This window comes from Penicillium angulare (assembly GCF_028827245.1).
Source record: "Penicillium angulare strain IBT 27051 chromosome Unknown utg000001l_segment0_segment0, whole genome shotgun sequence".
NCBI lineage: Eukaryota > Fungi > Ascomycota > Eurotiomycetes > Eurotiales > Aspergillaceae > Penicillium > Penicillium angulare.
The window spans coordinates 581,631-605,702 of NW_026623160.1; the positions used below are offsets into that span (position 1 = coordinate 581,631).

Below are 24,072 nucleotides of genomic sequence, written 5' to 3' on the forward strand. Positions count from 1 at the left end.
ACAGTGAATAAGTCCAATAGGCCATCTGGCTAGAGAGATTGGTATTTAGTATATAAATTTCGGCCCGTCCTACTATATCCGGCCCAATTAGATAACTGATTATACCAGATCAAATGCTCAAAAATTTGGGCTTCGTGCCCTATGCTTGTCTAACTTGTTTTATTTTTATAGCCACATATCTTTTATCTCATCTATGCTCTAGACAGCACTGATTATAAGCCGGTATTTGCTCTAGCAAATGGATTATCAATTGATATTATAATAAAAAGGTGGAAAGCTGACTTGTCACCTCATATGCTGACATTTGATTCGTTCTGATCTACATTACCCGGGTCCCGCGATATGATATCAGATCGCGGCTAGCAAGTATCCGTGTTCCCTAACCAAAAAAGGATTCGGAGATTGAAAAGTTTTTCGAACGATATCTGAATATGAAATTATATTATTATCAAAATAAGCAAAATACCAAGACTTCCTTACGTTCCTCGGCCTCGTTCGGTCTCTCCAAAAACCGACGACTCCTTTCCAACTACATTATTAATGCTTTGTCATGAAGGAATGTCGCGTCACTTTTGTATACTTTGTACATGGTATAGGTTAATTAAGTATCGGGGAACAATATAGCAAGCCTATTTAAAACGTAGCATTTATCTTCAATCGCTTTTAATTTCAATTCAAATCTACTTCACTCTCATCTAATACAAACCCGTCCTTGAACAAGATATCGAAAAATGGCATCCAATATCCTCCCGATCAAAGTATGGGGAAAGGGTGGTCCCAATCCTCCCCGGGTAGCCATCATTCTCGAAGAACTAGGCCTCCCCCATGAATTTGAACCCATCACACTAGCAGATGTGAAAACCCCAGAGTACCTCGCCATCAACCCCAACGGTCGACTACCCGCAATCTACGACCCAAATACCGACCTCACGCTCTGGGAATCCGGCGCAATCGTGGAATACCTGGTAGAGCGGTACGACAAATCTCGCAAAATCAGTTTCGAACCCGGCTCCAAGGAAGCCCAGCTAGCGCGTCAGTGGCTTTTCTTTCAAGCTTCTGGCCAAGGACCGTACTATGGGCAGGCGGCCTGGTTTAAGAGGTTCCATTCCGAGCAAGTACCTAGTGCAATTGAGCGCTATGTCAATGAGATCAATCGTGTTTCGGGTGTAGTGAATGATTTCTTGAGTAAGCAGGGAACTGGAGATGGGGGTCCATGGTTGGTTGGGGGACGTATTTCCTATGCGGATTTGGCTTGGGCTACTTGGCAGATCACGGTGACCAAAATTATCAAAGAGGAAGATGGGTATGATGTGAATAATTTTCCAATTGTGAAGGATTGGTTGGACCGTATGTTGAGCCGGGAGCATGTGAGGAAGGTTATTGAGGAAAGTCGTCAGTTATAAGTCGTGGAATGAGTGTCACTTTTAGGTATATCATTGGTTTAATTCTCCATTGAATTCATGAATATCTTATGACACATTGGTTTCGATGTCCCTGGAAATCAATCTAGGATTTTGACCCTCTAATCTGCCCAAGACGTTTACTAAATGTTAAACTTGAAATTGAAAGAGATGATGATAGATCGTTGTGTCAGTTTACAACGTGGTGACTTGAGTCATTGAGAAATTGAGAACCTTGAAAGATACAAGTCTGATAACTCTATACATAAAAAAGGACACTTAGTCCTCGTACGCAGATATATCGAGAGTAGCCATTGGGCTAGCATTTGCCAGAGCTGTTATCGCCTCCCCAAACTTCCCGAGTATCCATTTTGCACGATCTTCAGACAAGGTATCATTGAAAGCCATAATGCCCATCGTGAACTCGGACTCCTCGGAGTGTGTCACTACTTGAACGGGCCAATCCATAAGTTCCAATGCAGCCTCACTCTCTGGGGGGTACATTGGCTCCAACAAAGTTGAGCCGCCTTCCAGTGCAGGAACGGGCAAGGTACTCGCATGGTCATGGGTGATGGTACTGACGAACCCTGTTCCCTTTGGCCACGGGGTACATCCCTTTACAATCTCAGATGGCTCGACCGCCTCGTACTCCATGGTCTGAGCGTATTGACTTTGAACATGCTCCAGGAGCTGTTTAGCTGTCCAATTAGGGTTGATGGTAACACGAATAGGCGCGGTGTTGAGGCAACAGCCAACAACTTGCTCAGTTCCAGGAACTCCAAGATCACGTCCATTGACTGTGTGGCCAAAGACAATATCATTCTTCTGGTTCAGCCGGGCAAGTGTAAGCGCCCATGCAGCCTTGGATAGGGTTGCCTCGGTAATTCCTTGAACAGGCTGAGGATTGGGAATTGCGCCGAAGTCAAACACTATATCACGCTTGGCATCTGTTGCTGCCAGTCCATTAATGGGGGTCATGGAGGCTCCCTCTAGATAGGTTCGCCAGAACTCGCAAGATTTGTCATTCTTCTGTGCCAAGCGATGCTGCATGTAAAGCGTGAAGTCTCCTGTGATAGGTGCTAGTTCTCTCTCATGGTAGATGTCGACCAATTCATTGAAGATCCGAGTCAGGCCGTCTATGTCGTACTGTGCGTGGTTTGTACGAAGAATCAAAGTGTGCTCATCATCGCTAGAGGATACCAATGTAGGTTGGAAATATAGCTCATCTGGAGAGAGAGCTTCTTGACTGTCCTTTTCAGAGAAGGACTGGCAGAATGAGGATACATCTGCCGGCTTAACTGTTTCTTGGCCCATCTGTATTGCGACGTCCTTGAGGACAACTTGCACAAGGCCTTTCGCATGTGGAGCGAATATCGTGCGGAGGATGCTGTGACGATTGGCAAGCGTCTGGAAAGCTTGAGAGAGTCGGGTCTTGTCGACTGACTGTTTGATATTCCAGAGACTATAGCTTTTAAGTCTAGGCACAGCATGCATACGCTGAAAGTCAGTTGTAGGAAGTACACAGACAACTTGGTCGGGGTGAAAGGAGCCAAGAGCACCGGCATCCAAGTCAGAGACGCTCAAGCCGTGTTCATTGAGGACAGGACAGGATGTGCTGATGGCGCCAGCACTGATAATCTCTTTAGAAAGCGCTGATAGGATTGGTGTTTTGAACATTTTTGAGACAGTTAGGGTCTCCAGGCCGTTCTTTCGTGCTTGAATTACCACTTGCATGGCGTCTAATGACCTTCCTCCAATGATGAAAAAGTCGTCATCTGCACCGATCTGATCTTGAGAAACGCCCAGAACATTAGCCCAGATCACTTGGAGCTGACGCTCGATAGTGGTATCAGGCACTCGCTTGGCCACTTGGACACCACTATAGTGTCTCAACTGATCTGTTGAAAGTGAGGCTACCTGGGCTTTCAAGCTCTTTGTGTCAACCTTTCCAGACTCCATGAGCGGGGGTTTGTGGATGGGGAAAAATGCGCTTGGTACCATATAACCGGGAACTGCCTCGCGTAATTCCTTGGTGGCTATTGTCACAAGGTTTCGAAAGCTGTCAGTTGGTATGCTTAAGTTGCTTTCAGGGAAGAGAGCCCCTAAAGTTTCCTTTCCGTCAGGGTATTGAATAAAGACGGCAAGGCTATCTCCCCGACCGGTTGAGTCGGCATCCCGAGATACTAACACTGCGCAGACCCATGAAGATCCAGGAAAGTATCTTTGGACATGCTGCTCGATTTCCTCCAGCTCTAGGCGTTGGCCGCGAAACTTGACTTGGGTATCCCTGCGGCCCATGAACTCGATTGATCCGTCGGGTGCATATTTGCAAAGATCTCCTGTCTTGTAGAATCGGGAGGGCCCTGTGCCGAGTGGGAAGGCCTTTCGCCAGGTGGGGGAATTGGGAAACGCAGCAGCCGTAAGATCAGGCCGGTTCAGATACCCTCGCGCTACAATAGGACCTTCAATCAGCAGCTCACCGATGGCACCGAGTGGCATCAATATGTGATGATCATTAGGATGAACGATCCAGGACAAGCTGCCACTGGCATTTCCAATATTTCGTGTATTGAAGCTTTCCAAAGACACTTGTCGACAGTTTGAAACCATCGTACACTCAGTCGGTCCGTAACCATTAATCAGATTTACTCTGGAAGCCCATTTCTCGACATCGCCACTTGCCATAGCTTCACCACCCAGGCAAATCGTCTTCAGTGTCGGCAAATCATTTGGAACCAGCGAGCGAGCGACTGTGGGCGTGAGAATTAAATAGGTTACTCGGAGAGAATTCAATGCGCCGGTGATATTGGACATCCTGTCGTCATTAGACGGGATGCAGACACAGGCGCCTGCAATGAGGGAAGATAGAAGCTCAACAATAGATATATCCCAGGTGTAAGAAGAAAATTGAAACACACGGGCACCCTTGCTTATCATAATGCGCGGGTTAAAGAACATAGAAGAGGTACTAAGGGAGGCATGCTCTACCACGACACCCTTGGGCTGCCCGGTAGATCCGGAGGTAAAGATAACATAGACAGAATTTCGAGGTGCAATAGAAGGCGGAACCCAGTTGTGGTTAGGTGATAGCGACAAAAGCCAGTCATGGTTGACTACAACAACTTTCTCCGCCAACTCCTGCCCTTGGGTTGCAAATTTTGGCGAAGTAACCACCATTGGGGCATTGACTTCTTTGCATACATATTGCATTCTCTTCAATGGCTGAGACTCATCTAAAAGAACAAAGGCACCACCAGCCTTCATTACTCCTAGAATAGCCACTAAAACCCAGCGAGATTTTTCAAAACATACTGGAATGATGACTTCCGGGCCAACACCAAGTCCGGACAGATAGGCGGCCAAGATGGAGCTCAGGTGGTCCAACTCAGTGAAGCTGAATTTCCCATCCCAAGCATCAACAGCAATCTCGCCTGTCCTTCCATGCCATTGTTTTGCAATGAGTGAATGCACACATTCATTCACTGCTTCGGCGGGTGTTTGATTCCATGTCAACAACCGATCATGATCTGGAAATTCAGATAAGACTGAGATCCCATTTTCGGGTTGAGTCGACATCTTTTCGGACGGCTTCTGGATATTCAGTTGTGTTTTTGGGGTCTTTGATTCCTGTTCTGAGAAACAAGTAAAAGAGGGATAGCTTAGGTTCGTGGATCACAGTGCTACGCTCTCACCTGGAACCCGCACTACATGCCTATGAAGCCATGTAATTTTCAAAGTTACAACTTTCATGGCTTTGGTATATTACTGTATATCTCTGTTTGAATACATCTGATGACTGTCTCCACTCGGACCACCTCGAATCCCGATGTCCCTGATTTCGCGTAATAGAAACAGGCCGTCCTGGCAAATATCTTGGCGATCGGTCTTTCAGCTTGTGGGGCCGCTAAGTAAATCTGGGTGGGACATGGCACATACTGTGCAGTACGAGATTTTCAAGTATTAAAGCTGAATTCCACATGTAGCATGTGGTAGCGTGCTCAGGGAAAGAACACGTCTCATTATTTGTAAATAATCATAAACATCTGCAATTTAATTATTCGAATTTATTAATAAACAAAGTCACTATACTTCTATTACTAGTGCTAATTTTTATGGAAGAAAGAAAAAGAACTGATGTGCTATTTGAGTTCATACGCCTTGGAGATCATTTATTGACATTTATTTATTGCCTATTGACAACATCTGTGAGACCTTGGGTCATCAAGAGGTAAAATTCTGCGTGTCGATCTTTCAGCTCCCCATTTTAAGTGGATCAGTGACTTGTTCCAGATGCTGAGCCAAGGTATTTTTCGGCCCGCGATTCAAAACCAGTTTCCAAAGTTTCTTCATCCTACTTCTTGTACAACTAGTAGGTAATTTTCGGTCTTGGCAGGTACCCATCAACTCCTTACTGTTCTCCACAAAATCCACACATCTCATTGTTGTGGAGCTGATTTAGCTTAGTTACTAGTGTTACCATACGATACACCGGTACTCCTTGGAACCTTGCCGAAGTTTGACACACGTAAAGCAATCCGCACGGCGGGGTGGACCGAGACTCAGAGTTGATGATTCTGCAGGCCCACATAGCACCTCCTAATTAGTAAACTACGGTCAACAAGTGGAAAAAGCTTCCACTCCAATATACGTTCTTTGTGGATTTGGCTCAAGTCTTAAACAATTGAAAATAGATAGCTTCAACCAGTTGCTCTGCTTAGATTAGACCAACGACGTAAGTTGACTGAATGATGGGAGTCTCTCGGATAGCAGGCGGAGTCCTGGTGGCTTTTATTCTCTATCGTTTGTATATTATCATTACACGCCTTTATTTCCATCCTCTTGCGAATTTCCCAGGGCCAAAGCTTGCAGCGGCAACAACACTCTACCGCGCCTATTATCAAGTATGGAAGGACGGCAAGATGATCGAACACAGCACCCAGCTACATGAGATTTATGGTATCGTATAATCCACTCATGAAATCAAGGCTATCAAACTAATCTAGTAACAAGGGCCGGTGGTTCGCACGTCGCCGACTGAGGTATGCAACAAAGCCCCATTGTGCGTGTCATTTGACTGACTGGACATACCGACATAGCTTCACTTCCGACGCCCAGAGGCCTACCATGATATCTTCTCAAGCAAGTTCGATGGTATCAAGGACCCGGATTACTACGCACACCTGGGGTCCGCTTCATCACTGTTCGGTATGAGTGATCCCGTCGAACATAAGCATCGGTTCCGCTCAGTGGCTTCGCTGTTCTCCAAACCTCACATTGATTCACTAAACCCTATGATAAAAAGTCATGTGAGAGCTGGTCCGATGCTGTAATAGATGTTCGATTTACATGGCTAATATATGGCAGGTTCAACGATTTCGAGATCTCTTATTCAAGACAGCGGAAAAGGATGAGGTTTGCCAATTATCTTTCGGTTTCAGATCTGTCCTTCTGGCAATTGTAAATGAGTTTACCTTCGCTTCTTTACCTGAAAATATGGATACCCTCCAAGACGAATCGTTCTGCCATCCATTGACGCTTACCACCCACTACTCGGCTACATGGCTTATCTGGCTGGGCAGGAACTTTCCATTGTTAGCCATGCTTGTGTATATGCTCCCGTGGAAAGTATTCTCCCTCCTGAGCGGGTCATGCGCAATTTCACCGCAATTTATGGAAGTGTGTCGAGATTTTTCTTTTGCTAGTGCTGAGGTCCATGCTAATAGATAAAATAGATTCTAACGGAAATCACACGCAACGATGTCAAATCTATTTCTACCAATGGTCCAAAAGAAACATTTCTTCATCGTCTTGCAACGAGGTCCCTTGATGGGCGCTTCGTGGCTGATGGCACAGCTCTCCCTGAATCAATTCTCATCGAGGAGGCTCTCTCAACCATGCTCGGTGGTACTCTCGATATGGCCAACGCCTTGCCATATGGGACATTCTGTGTTTCACAGAACGAGGAATTACAGGAGAAAATCTTTCAAGAACTTAAGTCAGTTTGGCCTGACAGCAGCACAACTTTGCCCGACTATGATACTTTGCGCCACTTACCCCTTCTTGACGGCGTGGTCAAGGAAAGCTTACGTTTGACATACGGCGTCATTGTGGGACCCCCACGTCTTGTCGGCTCAAGTGGTGCTCACATTGACGGATATTATGTTCCTCCAAAGGTAAAAGGTCATATTCGCTCCCTATATGCCCGCCACCATTGACATCTAGACAGACTGTTGTTGCCACTTCTTCGGTTTATCTTCATTTAGACCCATCTGTCTTTCCAAACCCAGACGAGTTCGATCCATTGCGTTGGGCTGGTACGGATAGAGAGCAGATGCAGCGTTCCCTAGTCCCATTCTCCAAGGGACGCCGGATGTGTCCTGCTAGCTAGTAAGTTGTTTTCTCTCCCGTCCTTTCTGAATTTCTCTTGCTCGAGAAACACTAATGGCCATATAGCATGTCATATATGGAGTTGTTCTCAATCTTCGCAATGGTTTTCCGTAGCTTCAAAGTAATTGCGAACAGAATGTGGTAAGCTAGCTGGGGATTTTACCTATCAGTAAACATGCTAACCTCTGCAAGTCTTCACGATTTTGAGATCAGCGAATACCTAACACCCCACTTTAGAGGGAAGCCATTGGAGGTCAAACTCGAAAAAAGGATCTAGGTTTGGCCGATCTCGCTTCCGTTTTGAAAGTGGCTTCTTGTCACCAATGAAATCGAGCCAGAAATTGGAAGAAGACCATGCAAGCTCAGGTTTCTTGCTTGAGCTATACTATTGCTGCAAGGATATTTACATTGCTATCCGAAACCTTGAATTTCCAAGGCCATATATAACTCTCGATCCTGAACTATAGAACCTGTGTAAAAGCCATCTCGCAGACGTGCACTATACATATAATTATAAATTGCTATCTCTGATACCAGTGGAAAAAAGAAATGAAAAACCTTGGAAATAAAGAAGGAAAAAGAGTTCCCGTGAGAACAGGCATCTGAATCTGAATGCTACCTAGGTCATTTTTATGAGAGAAGAAGTATCGATGTACGTGAATTCAGTTTTATTTTTCAGAGACCCGAAATTAAATATTGAAAGTTTATTCCGCATACATACAGTTCTGGGCAAAGGCCTGCTGCACCGTTTTTGCAATCCTTGAACCATAGGTAAGGCTGATCATCCTCATGATCGTCATAGACTCCCCAGTTGCTCTGTCAATGAAAAGTCTGTCCAGCGGAGCATGGACGTACAGAGCCTTGCCATGTGCCAAATGGGCCATGCTAATTCTGTGCAACGGAAAAAGGCCGATGATAACAGAGCGCTGATCAACTGGGCTTGGTGATCCAGCACCATTGTAGGTCTTGAGGAATGCCTCCGCTCTATCAAAAATTCGATGCTCACCGATATCATCCACTTGAAGAATCATGTGTGTTTTGTCTGATCTTTGTCTTCGCCTAAGGGCTGGTAGAACAGCTTTGAAGACATATATCAGCCTGCTTATATCGGCCACAGTCTCCATCGCCTCATCAGGATCGAGGTTTGCGAAGAACTCCTGCCACAACTCGCCGTGAGTTGGGCAAGACCTCAGCGAGAAGATGACCTCGTTTACTGACGGAGAAATACCATATGCCAAGCAGTTCTTTATCAGCGAGCTTGCTGTCTCGGACCCGGATGTGATGTTGATACGCAGCTTATCGATGTCCAAACCAGGCATTTCGCTGCGTATAAGGGCTTTTATCGCCGCGATCATAATGGATCCCATCTGACTGTGCCTTTCGTCGACTAGATCTATCCACTGACGGACAAAATTAGTGTCGATAAGACCAGCGTGGTAGAAATCATAGATAGACCAGTAGTACTGGAAATCAGGGACATCAATATTGATCTCAACATCCGCGGGACAGGGTCTTTCTTGAATGAGGCAGACAATATCTGCAATGGCAGATGCCAACCGACTGACACCTTCCAGCTCGTACAAGGTAGGTCTTTCATTGATTGGTAGATCTGGCACATTCAAGGGTGTATCCTGGGCGACGCGAAAGTGTTCAGAAATTGGCCCAAGCGTAGGTAGCGAAAAGAGGCAGACGCCAGTGTTGATGCTAATTGAGTCAACCTGGTGTGTTGATTTCAAATCAATTCCCTTATACGAAAGGTATTGTTCCGAGATTCTTCCCCATGATCTCTCCGTGGGAAGGCCGCCGTAGATCCTGGCAATATAGCCACCGGGGCCAGGAATTGGCGTTTTAGAGAAAAAAACACCCTGGCAGCCCGAATTGATCTTCTTCGCCCCGTTTTCATTGCTCGACAGAACACCCAGAAGTTGTTCTATTGCCTTGGCACTGCCGTTGAGCTTTTTCCTCAGCTTTTTACTGTCCAATGCCGAGGCGGCGCTCGAGCTGGGACCGCCAATATACGTGTCGTGGGGAAGTTCGGGGAAACATTGAGGGCTGGGAATGGACTGGTCAATTGCATAGAAGCTGACACTTGGTGAAAGATCCTGTGAACTGGTCACGGCGGCGATCAGGCTTTCTGGGCGTGGAAGACTCTCCAGCGATTCATGGATGCTACCAGGCATGACTTTCAGAGGGATGGATGAAGATGATTAGACAAAAAAGTAACAAATGTGGTGATGGTTGAATTTATCGAGCAGTGGGAAAACAACCTAATAAATCCTATGTAGTTAGTCAAGTTATATCCAGGATTTAGGTAAGTCAACATTAATGGGCACAGACCCAGTGGCAGCTTGTCTAGCTAGTAAAACAAAAGGCTGATTTCATTGACCACCTCGGTAATTTTCATACCGAGACTGAGATGGTCTTGACTAGGTACTAGCTAGTATCCCATGCACCTTTGCCGATTCAAGAGAAATCTACAAAAAGTCGGGATGATCATGCCCCATATTTTCTCGATTTGTGAAACCTTGAATGCATGTGTATTTAGGTAGACTTATGTGGAGTTTTCGAAGAAAACTACCTTGATGTCATTTGCCCCTGGGAGTTCGTCCCGACACACTGGGATATCCTTCATCGACATACATACTGGCCCCCTTTTACATATGAGACCAAAGAGGCCCACCTTCCAAAACAGAAGAATTCTGCCAATTTTAAATAAATTACGGTAGAAACTACTAAAAAAACAACATCAAATAACGTGATGTATCAAATAGCAACATCTAACAACGTATATGGCCACCCCCAGGATGAATAGTAACAACCTGCATTCTAGCAGGCATACTATTAATCAACCGTTGAGTAGTAGTACTAAATGGCATATTCTCTAGTAGTATGCATCGGTTACAGCTTCTCGTAGCTGCGTCGGTGATAAATTCCAAGATCTAGATATATTCTGGATATTACTATAATCTTTTATCTATGACTACATGTTCGATCGGATTGAAATCCGGAGAATAGGCAATGTGATATATTCAAGACCAAAATTTGAATAATCTGCAGTATGTCGCTGCTTCAGCTGAGTTTTGTGTTCATAATGCAAAAACATCACTGTGGCTGGCTGGTTGGTCGTCCATGGAGCCTCTGATAAAATCATCTTGTGTGAGACTTGCGCAATGCAGAAGCAAATGTGTCCTTGAAAAATTCAATTGAAGCCCGCATTATTGCATATTTATTCTGTGACTAGTTACATGAATATGTATTCCGTGTGTGAAATACTGTTAGTATCTGGAACGTACTAGTATTCAAGTTTTCCATCCCGTTCCGAGTCCTACAGGCCGAGGTGGCGGAGAACTTCCAGAATTGGAAAGCTGTCGTGCTTCATGAAATGTGGGCCGGGCTCTCCCTTGCGCACAGGATCGCACGATTGCATAAACGATGTGGTAATGAGAATGAGATTCGTAATGGTTGACTCGCCCGTAAAGATGAAAGAAAGGACAGAAAAAAGGGGAAAGCAAACAAAAACTCGGATTGTCTCCGCTGAGTACGGAGTACAGTACAATGTGTACTGTACACATGCTCAAATGATCAGCAGGGGCCACTGCTCGAGTGGATCAGTATTGAATACGCTCCACTTTGCTCAAAGAACTGGTCTCCGCGGGATCTTGCGACTAGTGAAGTCTAATTACTTGCCTTCGAGTAGTCAGTTGTCAATCTTGATGTCGTACGGGCCATACAGCCATAGCGTGAGAATGCCAACTATTTCTCGAGTGGGATGGGAATAAGCCCCCATATTTAGTGGATACAGACGTGTTGAGACTGTGCTTTCGGCTCTCGAGTTGGCTCACCTAACAACACAAATATTTTGGCTTGCGATATAAGTAAACGCAGCGAAGTGCGATCGCTCGATCCAGAAAAGTCAACTAATCCCAAAATGTCCATCATTAAGGGTTCTCGTCCAAATGGCACTGCAGCTCCCCACTCGTCTAAAATCAAGGTCATTGTGGTTGGAACTGGTTTGGCGGGATTGGCGACTGCCGTTGAATGCCACCGAAAAGGTCATTCAGTTACTCTATTAGAAAGACATTCAGAGGTCCCAACAAGTATGAAGCCCCACGAAAGTCTAAGTGCATTAACTAACATAAATACTTAGATGGTGACGGGATCGGAATCAGTCCGAATGCAGCGCGCATCATAAGAAAATGGGGCAATGGAGTCGTCAATAAGCACCTACAAGACTTTGCAAGCGACATCAAGCATGTCCATACCTGGTCGCACACGGGGAAATATATCAATCCCACTTCATTCGATGATTTTACCGGTGTTAAGGGGTACCTGATTCATAGAGCCAGTCTTATACGGGTGATGTATGAGCATGCAAAATTCCTGGGAATCGACATTCAGCATGACAGCTCTGTTACAGATTACTGGGAAACAGGTCAGGAAGCCGGCGTGGTTGTGAATGGAGAGAAGGTTGTCGCGGACTGTGTCATCTGCGCCGAAGGTATTCACAGTCGGGGGAGATCCATCATCACGAAATCTGACTTCCAAGAACCTCAACTGGATCCAATTTTCTCTACTTTCCGCGGTACTCTTGATACAGAGGCTCTGCGACAGGACCCAGAAACCCGATGGGCTGTAGAAAGTGAAAGTGAAACGACAAGAGATGTGTACAAAGTCTGGACGACTCATGGCATGCATTTGAGTATTTTTACTGCACAACGAGGTAATATCACAGTGTGGTATGCTGCTCACAAGGTAGAACTTTCAATCACAAAACTTTCAGCGCATAGTGAAAAACTGCTAATGCGCTATACTACAGGATAAGGCATTGATGACAAAATCTGAGCTAGAAATGGCTCGCCAATCGCCAAACATCGAGACAGCTATTGGGTGGATTAGAGAATGGCCACTCCGAGAGAAGCTTGAGCCTATCCTTCGCAAAGCCGATAATGGTCGATTTATCCAGGCTCAAATCAGCTCGTATCAGCCTTTGAAAACCTGGCGATCTCCTCTTGGCCGGATGATGGTCATTGGAGACGCTGCGCACCCTACCCCCCCGGCGTCCGCTCAGTCTGGAAGCCAGGCAATTGAGGATGGCGCAGTGGTGGCAATTGCCTTGGAGTTAGCTGGGAAAAACGACGTGCCGCTAGCATTAGAGGTAACAGAGAAAATCAGGTGCGCATCTATATCCCCAAGTCTTCCCTAAGTTATGAATAATTACATTTGGGGCATATTGCAACTCAAAGTTTCATGCTAACCTTTCATTCAGATATCCCCGAGCAACTGCTGTTCAAGAAGAAGGCAGGTCAATACAAGAGGACTCCTTTGAGAAGCCCGAATACGAGCCCGAGGGACGACCAGAATGGATGTGGGATCACGACTGCCAGGAAAGTACATATCGGGAGTATGAACTGGTAGCGGGAGCAATTCGCTCGGGGCAAAATTATATTCCCACCAATTGTCCGGCTTTAATAGTATAACTTCAAGTTGAAGAACTTGAAGGTCAGAACTACGATCCTGCGCGTACTAGTATTTAATCTACGATTTACATCACCACAAGCTACTTGCAATTATAAGATGCATATACTAGTACTAGTACTAAGCCCCAGAAGTGCGGAATACAACACCTAATGAAGGACTTGAAGTATTTGCCATAATATTAACTTTTGGTCGAGCTCACATCAATGATGGAAAAGACTTTGAGGGTGCATTGAAAATATGTTACGCAAGGCAGTAACTGGTTACCGCAAGTAGCATTCGTATGGACTCGGAGTCTGCTTGCCGAGTTCATGTTGAGAAGCCGAGTATATCCGATACCTACTCACCCGTAAATGGGGCGCGGACGACGAGTAAGATGTCTGCTACTTTCCTGGAAACATTTTACACGATGGCCCAAAAAGCGCGGACTAAAATGAGTCAGTATATGCAGGTTCTTACCGGAAGCCTGGTTGAATGCAGAAGCGGAAGGATTACAGCTGAACTGTGGGCCCCTTTCCTTCGGGATGTGGGTGGGGCGATCCCGATTTCGATCCGAAATGGAATTAATTCCAAGGTTTCGATCGACGATCGCATGTGCAGTTTCAATCGTAATACGGTATGGAGTATCTATACTGACATGTACATGTAATTATAAAATAAGCCAAGAACACCTGCACAAGCAATGAGGACTTGGACTTGCCCTCACACGCTTTTAAGGGGAAAATAAATGTTCACCGCTCCTTCGGCCCCAGTTTCACTCGAGCCGATCTTTTTCATCTCTTTTCCATTGCCTCATTACATGCCACTCAAAATATTTATAAAATACAAAATGTACACCGGGATGAGAGTAATTTATAATACCTATTCGTCATGTAAGATCGTATTTACCTCAGCATCTACCGGTACGAATCCCCGAGAAGGCCCTTCTGTGTAGTGGCTTGAAACCCCCCTGATAGTTTTGCTTTCCCTTCCTTCTTTCTTTTTTTTGTGTAAATTACTTCGTAACCACAATGCAATTTCAAGTTTTATCCAGCAGGGTAGACTCCACAAGTGTTTTAATGTATGCGTCTTTGTTTGTTCATCAATTGCCGCGTGAGTCTTGCAGTGGTCCTGTAACGCGAGTAGAATTTATTCATTGAGATGGATCAACGCTAGGAGTCGTCCAATCATGCACCACATCCCTCAAATCGCCATACATTATGGGTTGCCCCCTCACCTCTACGTAAAAGTTGGTCACATGCTACTTTTCCCATCTTGGAAACAAATTCAGATTCAACAGTTGGGTCACAAACCCATACAAACTTGAACTTGATATTACTCAGACGGGATCGACTCCAACTTGAACATAGAAGCAATAGTCATGTCTCATCAAGGCTGTAAGATGGGGCTGAAGGAAGAATTGATCGAAAACCTTAGTCAGACACCTTATGCCTGCTCGAAATTGGAGCAAGTGGCGGGTGGAATGATGAACTTTACATTTCGAGGGCAGCTCGTCGATGCTTTGTTTGATGGAAGTAAGACGGTTATCATCAAACATGGTGAAGATTACGGTTCTGAAGCCGCGGACATATTCATTCCCACCAGTCGCTGTGTAAGTTTGTCTCAAATTTGGCCCTTTTGGGAGACATCACTCACAGCAGTGTTGCAGGTAGTCGAGCAGGATATGCTTCGGCGTCTGGAAAGTGCTTGTTTCCAGCCCTTACTTTGCCGTGGGATCTCCGTGAGGTCACCACGCTTCTATGATTTCAATCCTCAGACCACCACACAGATCATGGAGGATGTCGCCAATAGCGAGAGGCTTTTCGATATGACCAAACAAATGGATCATTCCATTGCTACTGAAATTGGCGAAGCACTTGGTAAGTGGTTGGGTTGTTTCCATGACTGGGCCAGTAAGCAGGATGATCCTGGTCTGCTCAAAACGCTCGAACCAAACCACGCGGTTCAAGAAGCCATCCACCGGGGGATGGACCAACAGATTCGTGCCCGTGGCTACGACCCTGCCGTCACAGAACTGACCAAGGAGTTGCTTACTGGTGAAGATGGAGCCGGACGAGGTGTGATCTATGGAGATATAACTACGAAAAAGTACGTTTGTGTGCCACCTGCCTCATCCTAACTTGAAAATATACTTATAGAAAATCAGTGTTCTCTACCAGACAGCAGAAAATGGCGGACATACTCGTCTTTCTGTTATTGACTGGGAAGCGTGCCGCATTGGATTTCGCATGCAGGACATTGGAGTATTTGCAATGATAAATCTAATACAGTATCACCTTGAAGGCTGCCAAGCTGCACTGCCAATGGTGCATGGATTTACAAGTGGATATGGTCCAGTAGCCGACGAGCTGGTTTTCCAAGCTGCGGTCTTTTCGGGATTATATCTTTTACACTGGGATATGGCCATCACCTGGACGCCCACGCCCGATCAAGTGGATGGCTTAGTCAAGATTGCGGACGAACTGATCATAATGGGCGCCCAGAAGGATCGACAGTCCATCAAGAAGACATTCTTGGGGGGACTGCTGCGGAGTTGAACGGCCGCTATATCAACTTATTGGGAGATATTGTGAATAAAAGCAAAGGCACTTTAAGACTTGGAATTCCAAGGCTACATGCTAGTAGACGCAAGCCTATGTACAAGTCAGACAAGGGAACCTTGAATGTCCAGTACCATGGAGTAAATAGTATCAAAAGATCAGCCTGAGGTGCTATCACCTGGGCGTGTGTTATTGTTTAACGAAAAATATAGACCTGCATTGGCTCAGAAAATACTACCTAGTAACCTAGTATGACACCGGGTAGAATTTCAAATATCTGAGTGCGCTATTGTGGAGCAAGGAAATATGTCATTATTTACTTTCAGCTGGCCCCTGAAAATTAAAAATACAATGACCCACATCTCAAATTGAGCCGAAAAGAACTGATTTTACACGTCTGATTGCCAGGTACCTTTGCAGATCCCAATCACGTGCCCAGCCATGTTTAGCGGTGGCCGATTGCTTCCTTTTGTACAAACTAGATCCAAACTCTCAGGCCAGAGAAATTTGGGGTATTATGGTCCAGACTTTAGATGTCAGAATTGCCATTTTGGTTTTGACAGCTTGGTTGACTCGTTTCGCATTTCAGAGCCTAACAAACTGGATTCGTCGCGTGTTTCGCACTACCGACCAATTCGCCCAGTACTTCCATCGTGACCTCGATGGCGAGAGTAAATTTGGTGAATTGCAGGCCACCTTGAGATGGAAGCAACGCCTTATTATTGCCATCTTAACCACCAGTGCAGGTGCCGTATCTTTATCACGAGCGGTCATCGTTTCGACAAGAGAGGAATGGCTGCACTGTGGCATCTCGGTAAGTGACGCGGCCCTCTTGAGATTTCTTTGCCTTTTCTGACTCGGTCAGCTTCTCTTACTTCCTGGATGTATTGTATTGCTGGTGGAGCCACTCTGTACCTTACGCTACTCTCTGGCCTTCCAATTGAGCATTGGTTGCGTTTTGGGCTTGATTTCCCTCGCATTCGAGATCTATCTATCATATCCATCATATCCCTCGCATTTGGACAGAACTCAAAGAAGTCTGTTGGGTGCAGAATTTGGATGTCATTTAGCCACAGCGGTCCTTTGCTTGCTGCTCCCTCGCCGCCCCGATGTGTACCACAATGAAATGATGGTTGACCGCGAACTCTCCACCTCGATTCTTAGTCGTGTTACATTCAGTTGGGCAAGCAAGGTTCTACGCCTCACCCATCAGGGGGACGAGCTCGAACCATCTAGTCTTCCAGAGCTGGACCATGACACCAGAGCACGCAGCCTCCAAGAATCGTTTGCGGAGGCCAAAGGGGCAATGGAAATGACGACCAAAAGCTTAGCCGGCTGTACAACTCCTGCGCCGATGTGGAAGGTTTTGGTGCGCTCTCATCGTGCACATCTTGTGTGGGCAGCAATTCTTTGTTTCTTTCTGGCGCTGCTTTCTTTCACGCCGCACATGGTGCTATTGAATATCCTCCAAGCCTTGGAATCTGACTCTCGCCAAACAGAAGGTCCTTTGCAGTTAGGGGCATGGGAATTCTTATTAGGCTTGGCAATTGTTTGCTCCTCTGGACTTGAGCAGTGGGTAAATTGGATTGCATTCAACAAGGTCTCAATACGAATAATTGAGCAGATATCCATCATGGCTTTCCACAAGGCAATGCGCTTAACGGGGTCCAAGAGTCCTAAGACAAGCGAAAATGATACCGACGATGACAAGGACTCCAGTGCTCAGAATACGATCAATTTGGTTGCGGTTGATGGCCAACGAATCGCCCGGTTTGCGACCTACTCTTATCAATTGGTGCTTGCTCCCTTGAAGGTGATCATTGCCTCGGTCATGTTGACAAACCTTCTTGGCTGGCAAAGCTTAGCGGCGGGCCTTGCATGTATCACTGTTATAATGCCAATGGTCATGCTTTGCAGTCGAAGATACGGACTCTCGAGTAGAGACTTGATGGCGTCGCGAGACAAGAAGATGACCATCCTCACCGAGGTACTCCACGGGATCCGTCAGATCAAATTCTCTGGACTGGAAGGCAAGTGGGCAAATAGAATAATTACCGCGAGAAAGGAAGAGCTTTCAGCTCAGCGCCGAATTTTTGGCTGGAATGCTGGCATCATGTCCTTCTATCTACTTGGTCCGATCGCGTTATCTGTCGCTTCATTAGGCGTCTACGCCGCATTACACAAGGGGCTGACGGCTTCGGTCGCTTTCACTGCAACATCGATTATGGCGTCAATTACTATATCGCTGGGCGTAATTCCTGATCTACTCTCGAACATGTTGGACGCTTTGATTAGCACACGCCGCCTGGATGACTATTTTCGTGCACCTGAAAAGATGCAAAATCTTACCCCATCCAACAATATTGGCTTCAGTAATGCCACAATTGCCTGGCCAAGGGCCTTGGAATCTACTACAACTCTCTGGGCCCTGAAGGGTCTCGATTTAGAGCTTCCACGTGGCAAATTGAGTTTGATTTCTGGACGGACAGGATCAGGCAAAAGCCTTTTACTGGCCGCTATCCTAGGTGAATGTGATATCATTACAGGCCAGGTAAAGGCTCCTATTCAGCCAGATCCCGAGAGTGTCTGGAGCTCATACACAGCCAATGGAGACTGGATCTTAGAGTCTGCCACGGCGTACGTGGCTCAGATGCCGTGGATTGAAGCGGGAAATATCAAGCAGAACATTCTTTTTGGACTTCCTTTCCATGAAAAGCGATATAAGGATGTGATATATGCATGTGCTTTAAAAAAGGACTTGCAGACTTTCCCCGATGGCGAGCGAACCGAAGTCGGCCCCGACGGGGTCAACCTTAGTGGTGGACAAAAAGCCCGTGTTTCTCTTGCGAGGGCATTGTATTCTCGCGCGGGAATTTTGTTGCTGGATGATATTTTTAGCGCGGTTGATGTCCATACTGCGCAGCATTTGTACAAGTACGCACTGACCGGGCCCTTGGCTGCCGGTCGAACTAGAATTCTTACCACGCATCATGTCGGTATCTGCTTGCCCCAGACTGAGTATATTGTCTACCTGGAAAATGGTACGGTTGGCTTCACCGGTCTGGCCGCTCAACTACATGAAAGCGGATTGCTGAATGACATGTTAAATTCTTCAAAGGCGCATGAGAAGCCCAGTGGGAACGAAGATGTGCTGTTGGAAGATGTACCTTCGTGGCCCCTCGAGCAACATGATGAGCCCGATCGACCCGTGACTGCACAGAGCGTCCCAGAATTTGGCCAGGCAGCGCGAATCTTCTTGAGAAAGGAGCGAGGCAGGACGAGTAAGTCCACTTCGCAGCTTTTTATGCAATATGCAGGAGCAAGCGGCAAATGGTGGTTATGGGCCCTGGTGGTCATTGGTAGTGCGGCGTATATGTCACTCATCCTTGGAAATGTAAGTCTTTATTTTTGTTTTTCATCTCGCGAAAATAGTACGCCGCCTGGTATACTGACCTGCAACAGAGCTGGTGGCTACGTACCTGGAGCAATCATGATACCGAGACCGCCATCAAAGCACCAAGCATGGTAGGGAGTGATTTGAAGTTCTATTTGGGTATCTACATCGCTTTCGCCGTCTGCCAATGGCTCGTAGGCTCGTTAGAAAACGTCCTCGTCTTCCTTCCCGCGCTCAGTGCATCGGAACGTCTCTTCCAAACGTCTCTACGCGGCGTACTCAGCGCACCTCTCCAGTGGCTGGACACAGTCCCTATGGGTCAGATTCTGAATCGCTTCTCAGCTGATTTCAGCGTGGTCGACTCTCGAATCTGTCTTGATCTAGTCTTCATACTGGCCGCCGGCTTGGAATGCGGCAGTGTGATTCTCGCGGGAGTCCTTGTCAACCCTCTGCTGATTATTGCAATCATTCCTCTGGTGGCGGCGTGTCTCTATTTTACCCGCAAATATCTTGTTGCGGCGCGGGAGGTAAAGCGCATGGAAAACATCGCTCGCAGCCCCATATATGAGAAATTCAACACTTCGCTCAGCGGGCTCTGGACGATCCGCGCGTATGGAAAGCCGGACATTTATATTGAGCAAATGCAACAGCTTGTGGATGGTCACGCTCGGGCATACTGGCACCAGTGGCTGTTAACACGTTGGCTAGGAATGAGAATGAATATTATTGGGGCAATCTTCACCACATGTGTTGCCGTTATGGTTACGACTCGAAATGGAGCAGATGCAGCCGCGGCTGGATTTGCGATTGGGTTTACAATCCAGCTAAATGGCGCCATGACTCAATTAGTTCAGGTCTATACTGGGTTAGAACTGGATTTGAATGCTGTCGACCGCGTAGCAGAATACTCTGACGTGGAGCCGGAACTGTACGACGGAATTGATCCCCCCGCCGCGTGGCCAACAGACGGCCAGTTGGAGATAACCGATCTGGCCGTGAGGTACGCATCTGACTTGCCGCCAGTGCTCAATGGTCTTAACATATCCATTGAAGGGAGCCAACGCGTCGGCATCGTTGGCCGGACCGGGGCAGGCAAGTCGTCGCTGGCTCTGGCTCTCTTTCGATTCTTAGAAGCCAGCCAGGGCCGCATTCTCATTGATGGAATCGACATTTCCAAGGTTAAATTGCCTCATTTGCGTAGCAGGTTAGCCATAATTCCACAGAATCCCGTCTTATTCTCAGGAACTGTTCGATCCAATCTTGATCCATTCCAGGAGCACGATGACAGTGAACTTCTCTCTGCCCTAACAGAGGTGCAGTACACAGGATCTACTAAAAACACGTCATCAGAACTCGAAACTCCCGTTTCCGAAGGAGGGTTGAATCTGTCCCAAGGCCAGCGTCAGCTTCTTTGTCTCGCCCGTGCGGTTGTTTCCAATCCAAAAATTTTAATGCTGGACGAGGCCACATCTGCGGTCGATCATGCTACGGATGAGCAGATCCAGCAGGCATTGCGGGCTAGATTTGGACGTGGTTCTTCAACCCTCCTGGTTATTGCCCACCGCCTGAGCACGATTGCTGACTTTGATCAAATCTTGGTCTTGGATCGTGGAACGGTAGTGGAATTCGGGCACCCGCGAGACTTGATAAAGATTGAGAATGGTGTCTTCCGGGCAATGGTCGAGGACGATGCAGATAAAGATCAGTTGATCCGGGCCATTTCAGGATAACTATGACCTCTTGCGGATGAAATATGAAGCAGGGCTGTGATTTACGAATGGGTTGATAATTAGTGAAGAGGTCCGGTTTTAAATAAAGCACACTACTGTATAATCGACATTGTCCCTCAAGCTTTTATCATACGTGCATTCCATTCAAATGTTATATCTTAGTCTCCAAATTTATTCCAAGATGACGTCGATTTATAAAACAATTTGAAAACTTCAACGGCGCGCTGTCCGCATACTAGTCGAGACCTTGATAGCTCCATGTGTCAAGTAGTCGGCATGAGTGTCTGGAAACCCTCGAAGTTATTACCCAGTATAACGAAGCTAAAACCCATAATATAATATGGTAGTTGACGATCGGGGTGGACAAGGTCAACCAACCCTGGCTTTCTACTCGCTTTTGAGATGATCAAATTGTAGATCATTTCTATGTCCTCCATACATGAAGCTTGTTTCCACACACTAGTGTTTTCCTATGCCCAATAAGATCTACATACTCCTGTACATTGATCGAAAATTAAAGCCCCTTAAATGCATTAATCTATGGCTGCGCGTACTTCAAGTCGCGCCGTTGCATTCAACGTGGCTGTGTAGTCATTGAGTTTGGCCTACGGCTTGCTATTTATGGAATGTTGTGACCGAGGTTGCATAGCTCGAATTAACTCTGGGGGCATTTGGCTTGGTACTATATGACAGTAACAATCGTCCAAAGATCTCATTTATTGTGTGAAGAAGTTTTTGACATTCAATAGCGTGCCCCACACTCCAGGATCCATACTCCATTTATTTGAAGCCCGAGGCTCCACATGGAACCTTGGATCTTCGTCGCGTGAGGAAACGAGCCACCATGGCAGGCGAATTGGCGTCGCTTGGTCCTTCTGTCATATATTTATTATATTTGATTCTCGTGTTCGCACAGCCAACAGATCTGGGTTTATTCTTGGAATCTTCTGTGCATAAATTGGCGTGTCATACTCTCGTGCGCATCTGGCTTGGCATCCAATAGTTTTCGATGAACGCGGGTTGTATTGAACTATTGGGGATCTGCAAAAGTAGCTAACATACATATACTTGGTTTGAATTAGAATTATGTATGCATACTCTCGAATTCAGAACCTTATATATGAGATTTTGCATGTACAACTGCTTCCAGGGATACTTGTAATGGGTATTGAGAATCATGAGACCCCGATACTCCGAGTCCATACTGGCAACTACAATAAAAGCTATACCCATACGATGTAATCAAGATTGATAATTTAGCCATAACACAGCCATGCTTTTTATTCCATTCAACTCATCCATCACATTTTTCAGCTTGATCGTGGCCCAAGGCCCAGGATTACTCGCATATCAGATGTGATCTGCACGCCATCCTTCCCGATCAACTATGCAGAATCCACTTCAGCCCCACCAGGCCTGTCTCGCTAACCCCTAAGGTCCACTTTAGCAATCAATCACAGAAAGCATGTGTCACTTCAATTGCCTCTGTGTCACCGCTGCTGTAGCCTTCCTCTCTAGGCCATGATAGGCAGCGCTAGTCACGGCGACCCAAAAACAGGATTCTCAATTCTATGCCGAGTCATAGCTTAATTGACCCAAACACGGAAAGTCGGGACAATGATACCCACTTCTATGGAGTATGCGAAGTCGTAATTGCCTATCCCGCTTTCATGGCTAACATCAACTAATTGAAGATCGCCCACGGAGGGGCGCTATGTGGTCACTGATTTGCGAGTTGGCAGGTTTTTTCTTCTTATCGGATTGATTGATGTTGGCGTGGCCATTTATCTAGAGTGGAGGGCACATGAATGTGGGATTCCCCGGAAGTTCATTCATTCATTCATTCATTCATTTTCACCTCTCACACTCCTTCTTTGTTTTTTTGTGTGTACATGTTTACTATTGCTCATCATGGCCCCTAGTGCGAGAGGCTGGCAAATGATCGAGATCGTTGCGGTCTTGGTCGCTCTGTGTGTTATTTGTGTGGCGTTACGTATCGCGGCTCGTGTACGCCGTAGAGTGGGATTCGGTGTCGATGACTACCTTAGTGTCTTGTCCATGTTCCTTATGCTCGCTATGCTGGTCGAGTTGGTTTTATGTGAGTCAATTCAGGCCTTCCTCCTATCGGCTATAAACTGACAAAATCACCCAGGGTGTACAATTGGAGGTAACGGTGCCCACGTCAAGACTCTAGATAATACAACGATTCAAAATTACTACAAGGTACGCGTTTATTCGTGTCTCATGACAGTTTCAAGGGTTCTAATCGATTCTAGATCTTCCTTGCCAACCAATTCACCTACTTCGTCTTGTGCCCGTCCATCAAAATCTCGATCATCTGCTTCTACCGCCGAGTATTTACAACGCCCAAATTCCAAAGCTTTACATTCGGTCTCAACTGCCTCATCGCTGCTTGGGGAGCGGGCATCTTCTTTGCTTGTGCCGGGCAATGTCGCCCTCTACGCGCATACTGGGATCAAAGCGTTGAAGGCCATTGCTTCAACGCCAATTTGTTCTTCATCGTCAACCAAGCCTTCAACGTTTTGATCGACTTTGTTATTCTCATCCTCCCCATCCCAATGATCTGGGGCCTGCACCGTGCATGGCAGGATAAACTCGCTCTGAACGGCGTCTTCGCATTGGGTGCTTTCGTTTGCTTCGCCAGTATTTACCGTATTGTGGTCCTCTTCTGGATCTCTCCTGTTGATCCCACATATACCGTTTACCAAGCTACACTCTGGACACACATTGAGCCCTCTGTTGGATTGATATGTTCTTGCCTTCCCATCGTTCGTGGGTTGTTCCCGGCGTTTAGTCTCAAGAATCGGTCCAACCGCAGCAATCCTCCATACTATATTAATACCGATATCAGCAACACGCACATTCTCTCAAAGAATAGCCCGCTTTCGCCCGATCCAGAGTACATGAAAATGCAGTCAGAGATCTACAGTGGAGGCAAAAGAAACTATCTTGGTGATGAACTGCCGTTGAATATCAAGGTCCAGACTGATATTGCTATTACTCCCGATAATGATTCTACAACCCAGTTGAATCGTCATCACTGAGTTACTGGGTTTGAATCATACTTTATGCCGATACGACGAAACGACACTCTTCATTGATTCATTATTGGGGGTCACTGCACT

At 46.3% G+C, this 24,072-nt stretch overlaps 8 protein-coding genes across 8 annotated transcripts; 6 read left to right on the forward strand and 2 right to left on the reverse strand.

Moving 5' to 3' along the window:
• Positions 1-731: 731 nt before the first annotated feature.
• On the forward strand, positions 732-1,403 carry tpcF (glutathione S-transferase tpcF; the record flags this gene model as incomplete). The annotated part of the gene is made up of 1 exon (XM_056916424.1): positions 732-1,403. The coding sequence occupies one exon, from the start codon at positions 732-734 to the stop codon at positions 1,401-1,403; it is 672 nt and encodes a 223-aa protein (XP_056784304.1).
• A 276-nt stretch (positions 1,404-1,679) lies between these two features.
• N7478_000209 (non-ribosomal peptide synthetase) lies at positions 1,680-4,976 on the reverse strand (the record flags this gene model as incomplete). Its single annotated transcript, XM_056916425.1, has 1 exon — positions 1,680-4,976. The coding sequence occupies one exon, from the start codon at positions 4,974-4,976 to the stop codon at positions 1,680-1,682; it is 3,297 nt and encodes a 1,098-aa protein (XP_056784305.1).
• Positions 4,977-6,145: 1,169 nt separating this feature from the next.
• On the forward strand, positions 6,146-8,064 carry N7478_000210 (cytochrome P450; the record flags this gene model as incomplete). Its single annotated transcript, XM_056916426.1, has 8 exons — positions 6,146-6,356; positions 6,411-6,439; positions 6,497-6,706; positions 6,765-7,076; positions 7,133-7,573; positions 7,627-7,787; positions 7,854-7,928; positions 7,980-8,064. 8 exons carry the CDS (start codon positions 6,146-6,148, stop codon positions 8,062-8,064), a joined length of 1,524 nt encoding a protein of 507 aa, XP_056784306.1.
• A 427-nt stretch (positions 8,065-8,491) lies between these two features.
• On the reverse strand, positions 8,492-9,967 carry N7478_000211 (uncharacterized protein; the record flags this gene model as incomplete). Its single annotated transcript, XM_056916427.1, has 1 exon — positions 8,492-9,967. The coding sequence occupies one exon, from the start codon at positions 9,965-9,967 to the stop codon at positions 8,492-8,494; it is 1,476 nt and encodes a 491-aa protein (XP_056784307.1).
• A 1,748-nt stretch (positions 9,968-11,715) lies between these two features.
• N7478_000212 (FAD-dependent oxidoreductase) lies at positions 11,716-13,264 on the forward strand (the record flags this gene model as incomplete). The annotated part of the gene is made up of 4 exons (XM_056916428.1): positions 11,716-11,884; positions 11,935-12,539; positions 12,604-12,959; positions 13,054-13,264. 4 exons carry the CDS (start codon positions 11,716-11,718, stop codon positions 13,262-13,264), a joined length of 1,341 nt encoding a protein of 446 aa, XP_056784308.1.
• A 1,379-nt stretch (positions 13,265-14,643) lies between these two features.
• N7478_000213 (uncharacterized protein) lies at positions 14,644-15,799 on the forward strand (the record flags this gene model as incomplete). The annotated part of the gene is made up of 3 exons (XM_056916429.1): positions 14,644-14,853; positions 14,911-15,350; positions 15,409-15,799. The coding sequence occupies 3 exons, from the start codon at positions 14,644-14,646 to the stop codon at positions 15,797-15,799; spliced, it is 1,041 nt and encodes a 346-aa protein (XP_056784309.1).
• A 520-nt stretch (positions 15,800-16,319) lies between these two features.
• On the forward strand, positions 16,320-20,926 carry N7478_000214 (uncharacterized protein; the record flags this gene model as incomplete). Its single annotated transcript, XM_056916430.1, has 3 exons — positions 16,320-16,616; positions 16,668-19,196; positions 19,265-20,926. 3 exons carry the CDS (start codon positions 16,320-16,322, stop codon positions 20,924-20,926), a joined length of 4,488 nt encoding a protein of 1,495 aa, XP_056784310.1.
• Positions 20,927-22,837: 1,911 nt separating this feature from the next.
• N7478_000215 (uncharacterized protein) lies at positions 22,838-23,991 on the forward strand (the record flags this gene model as incomplete). Its single annotated transcript, XM_056916431.1, has 3 exons — positions 22,838-23,024; positions 23,079-23,149; positions 23,203-23,991. The coding sequence occupies 3 exons, from the start codon at positions 22,838-22,840 to the stop codon at positions 23,989-23,991; spliced, it is 1,047 nt and encodes a 348-aa protein (XP_056784311.1).
• Positions 23,992-24,072: the final 81 nt, after the last annotated feature.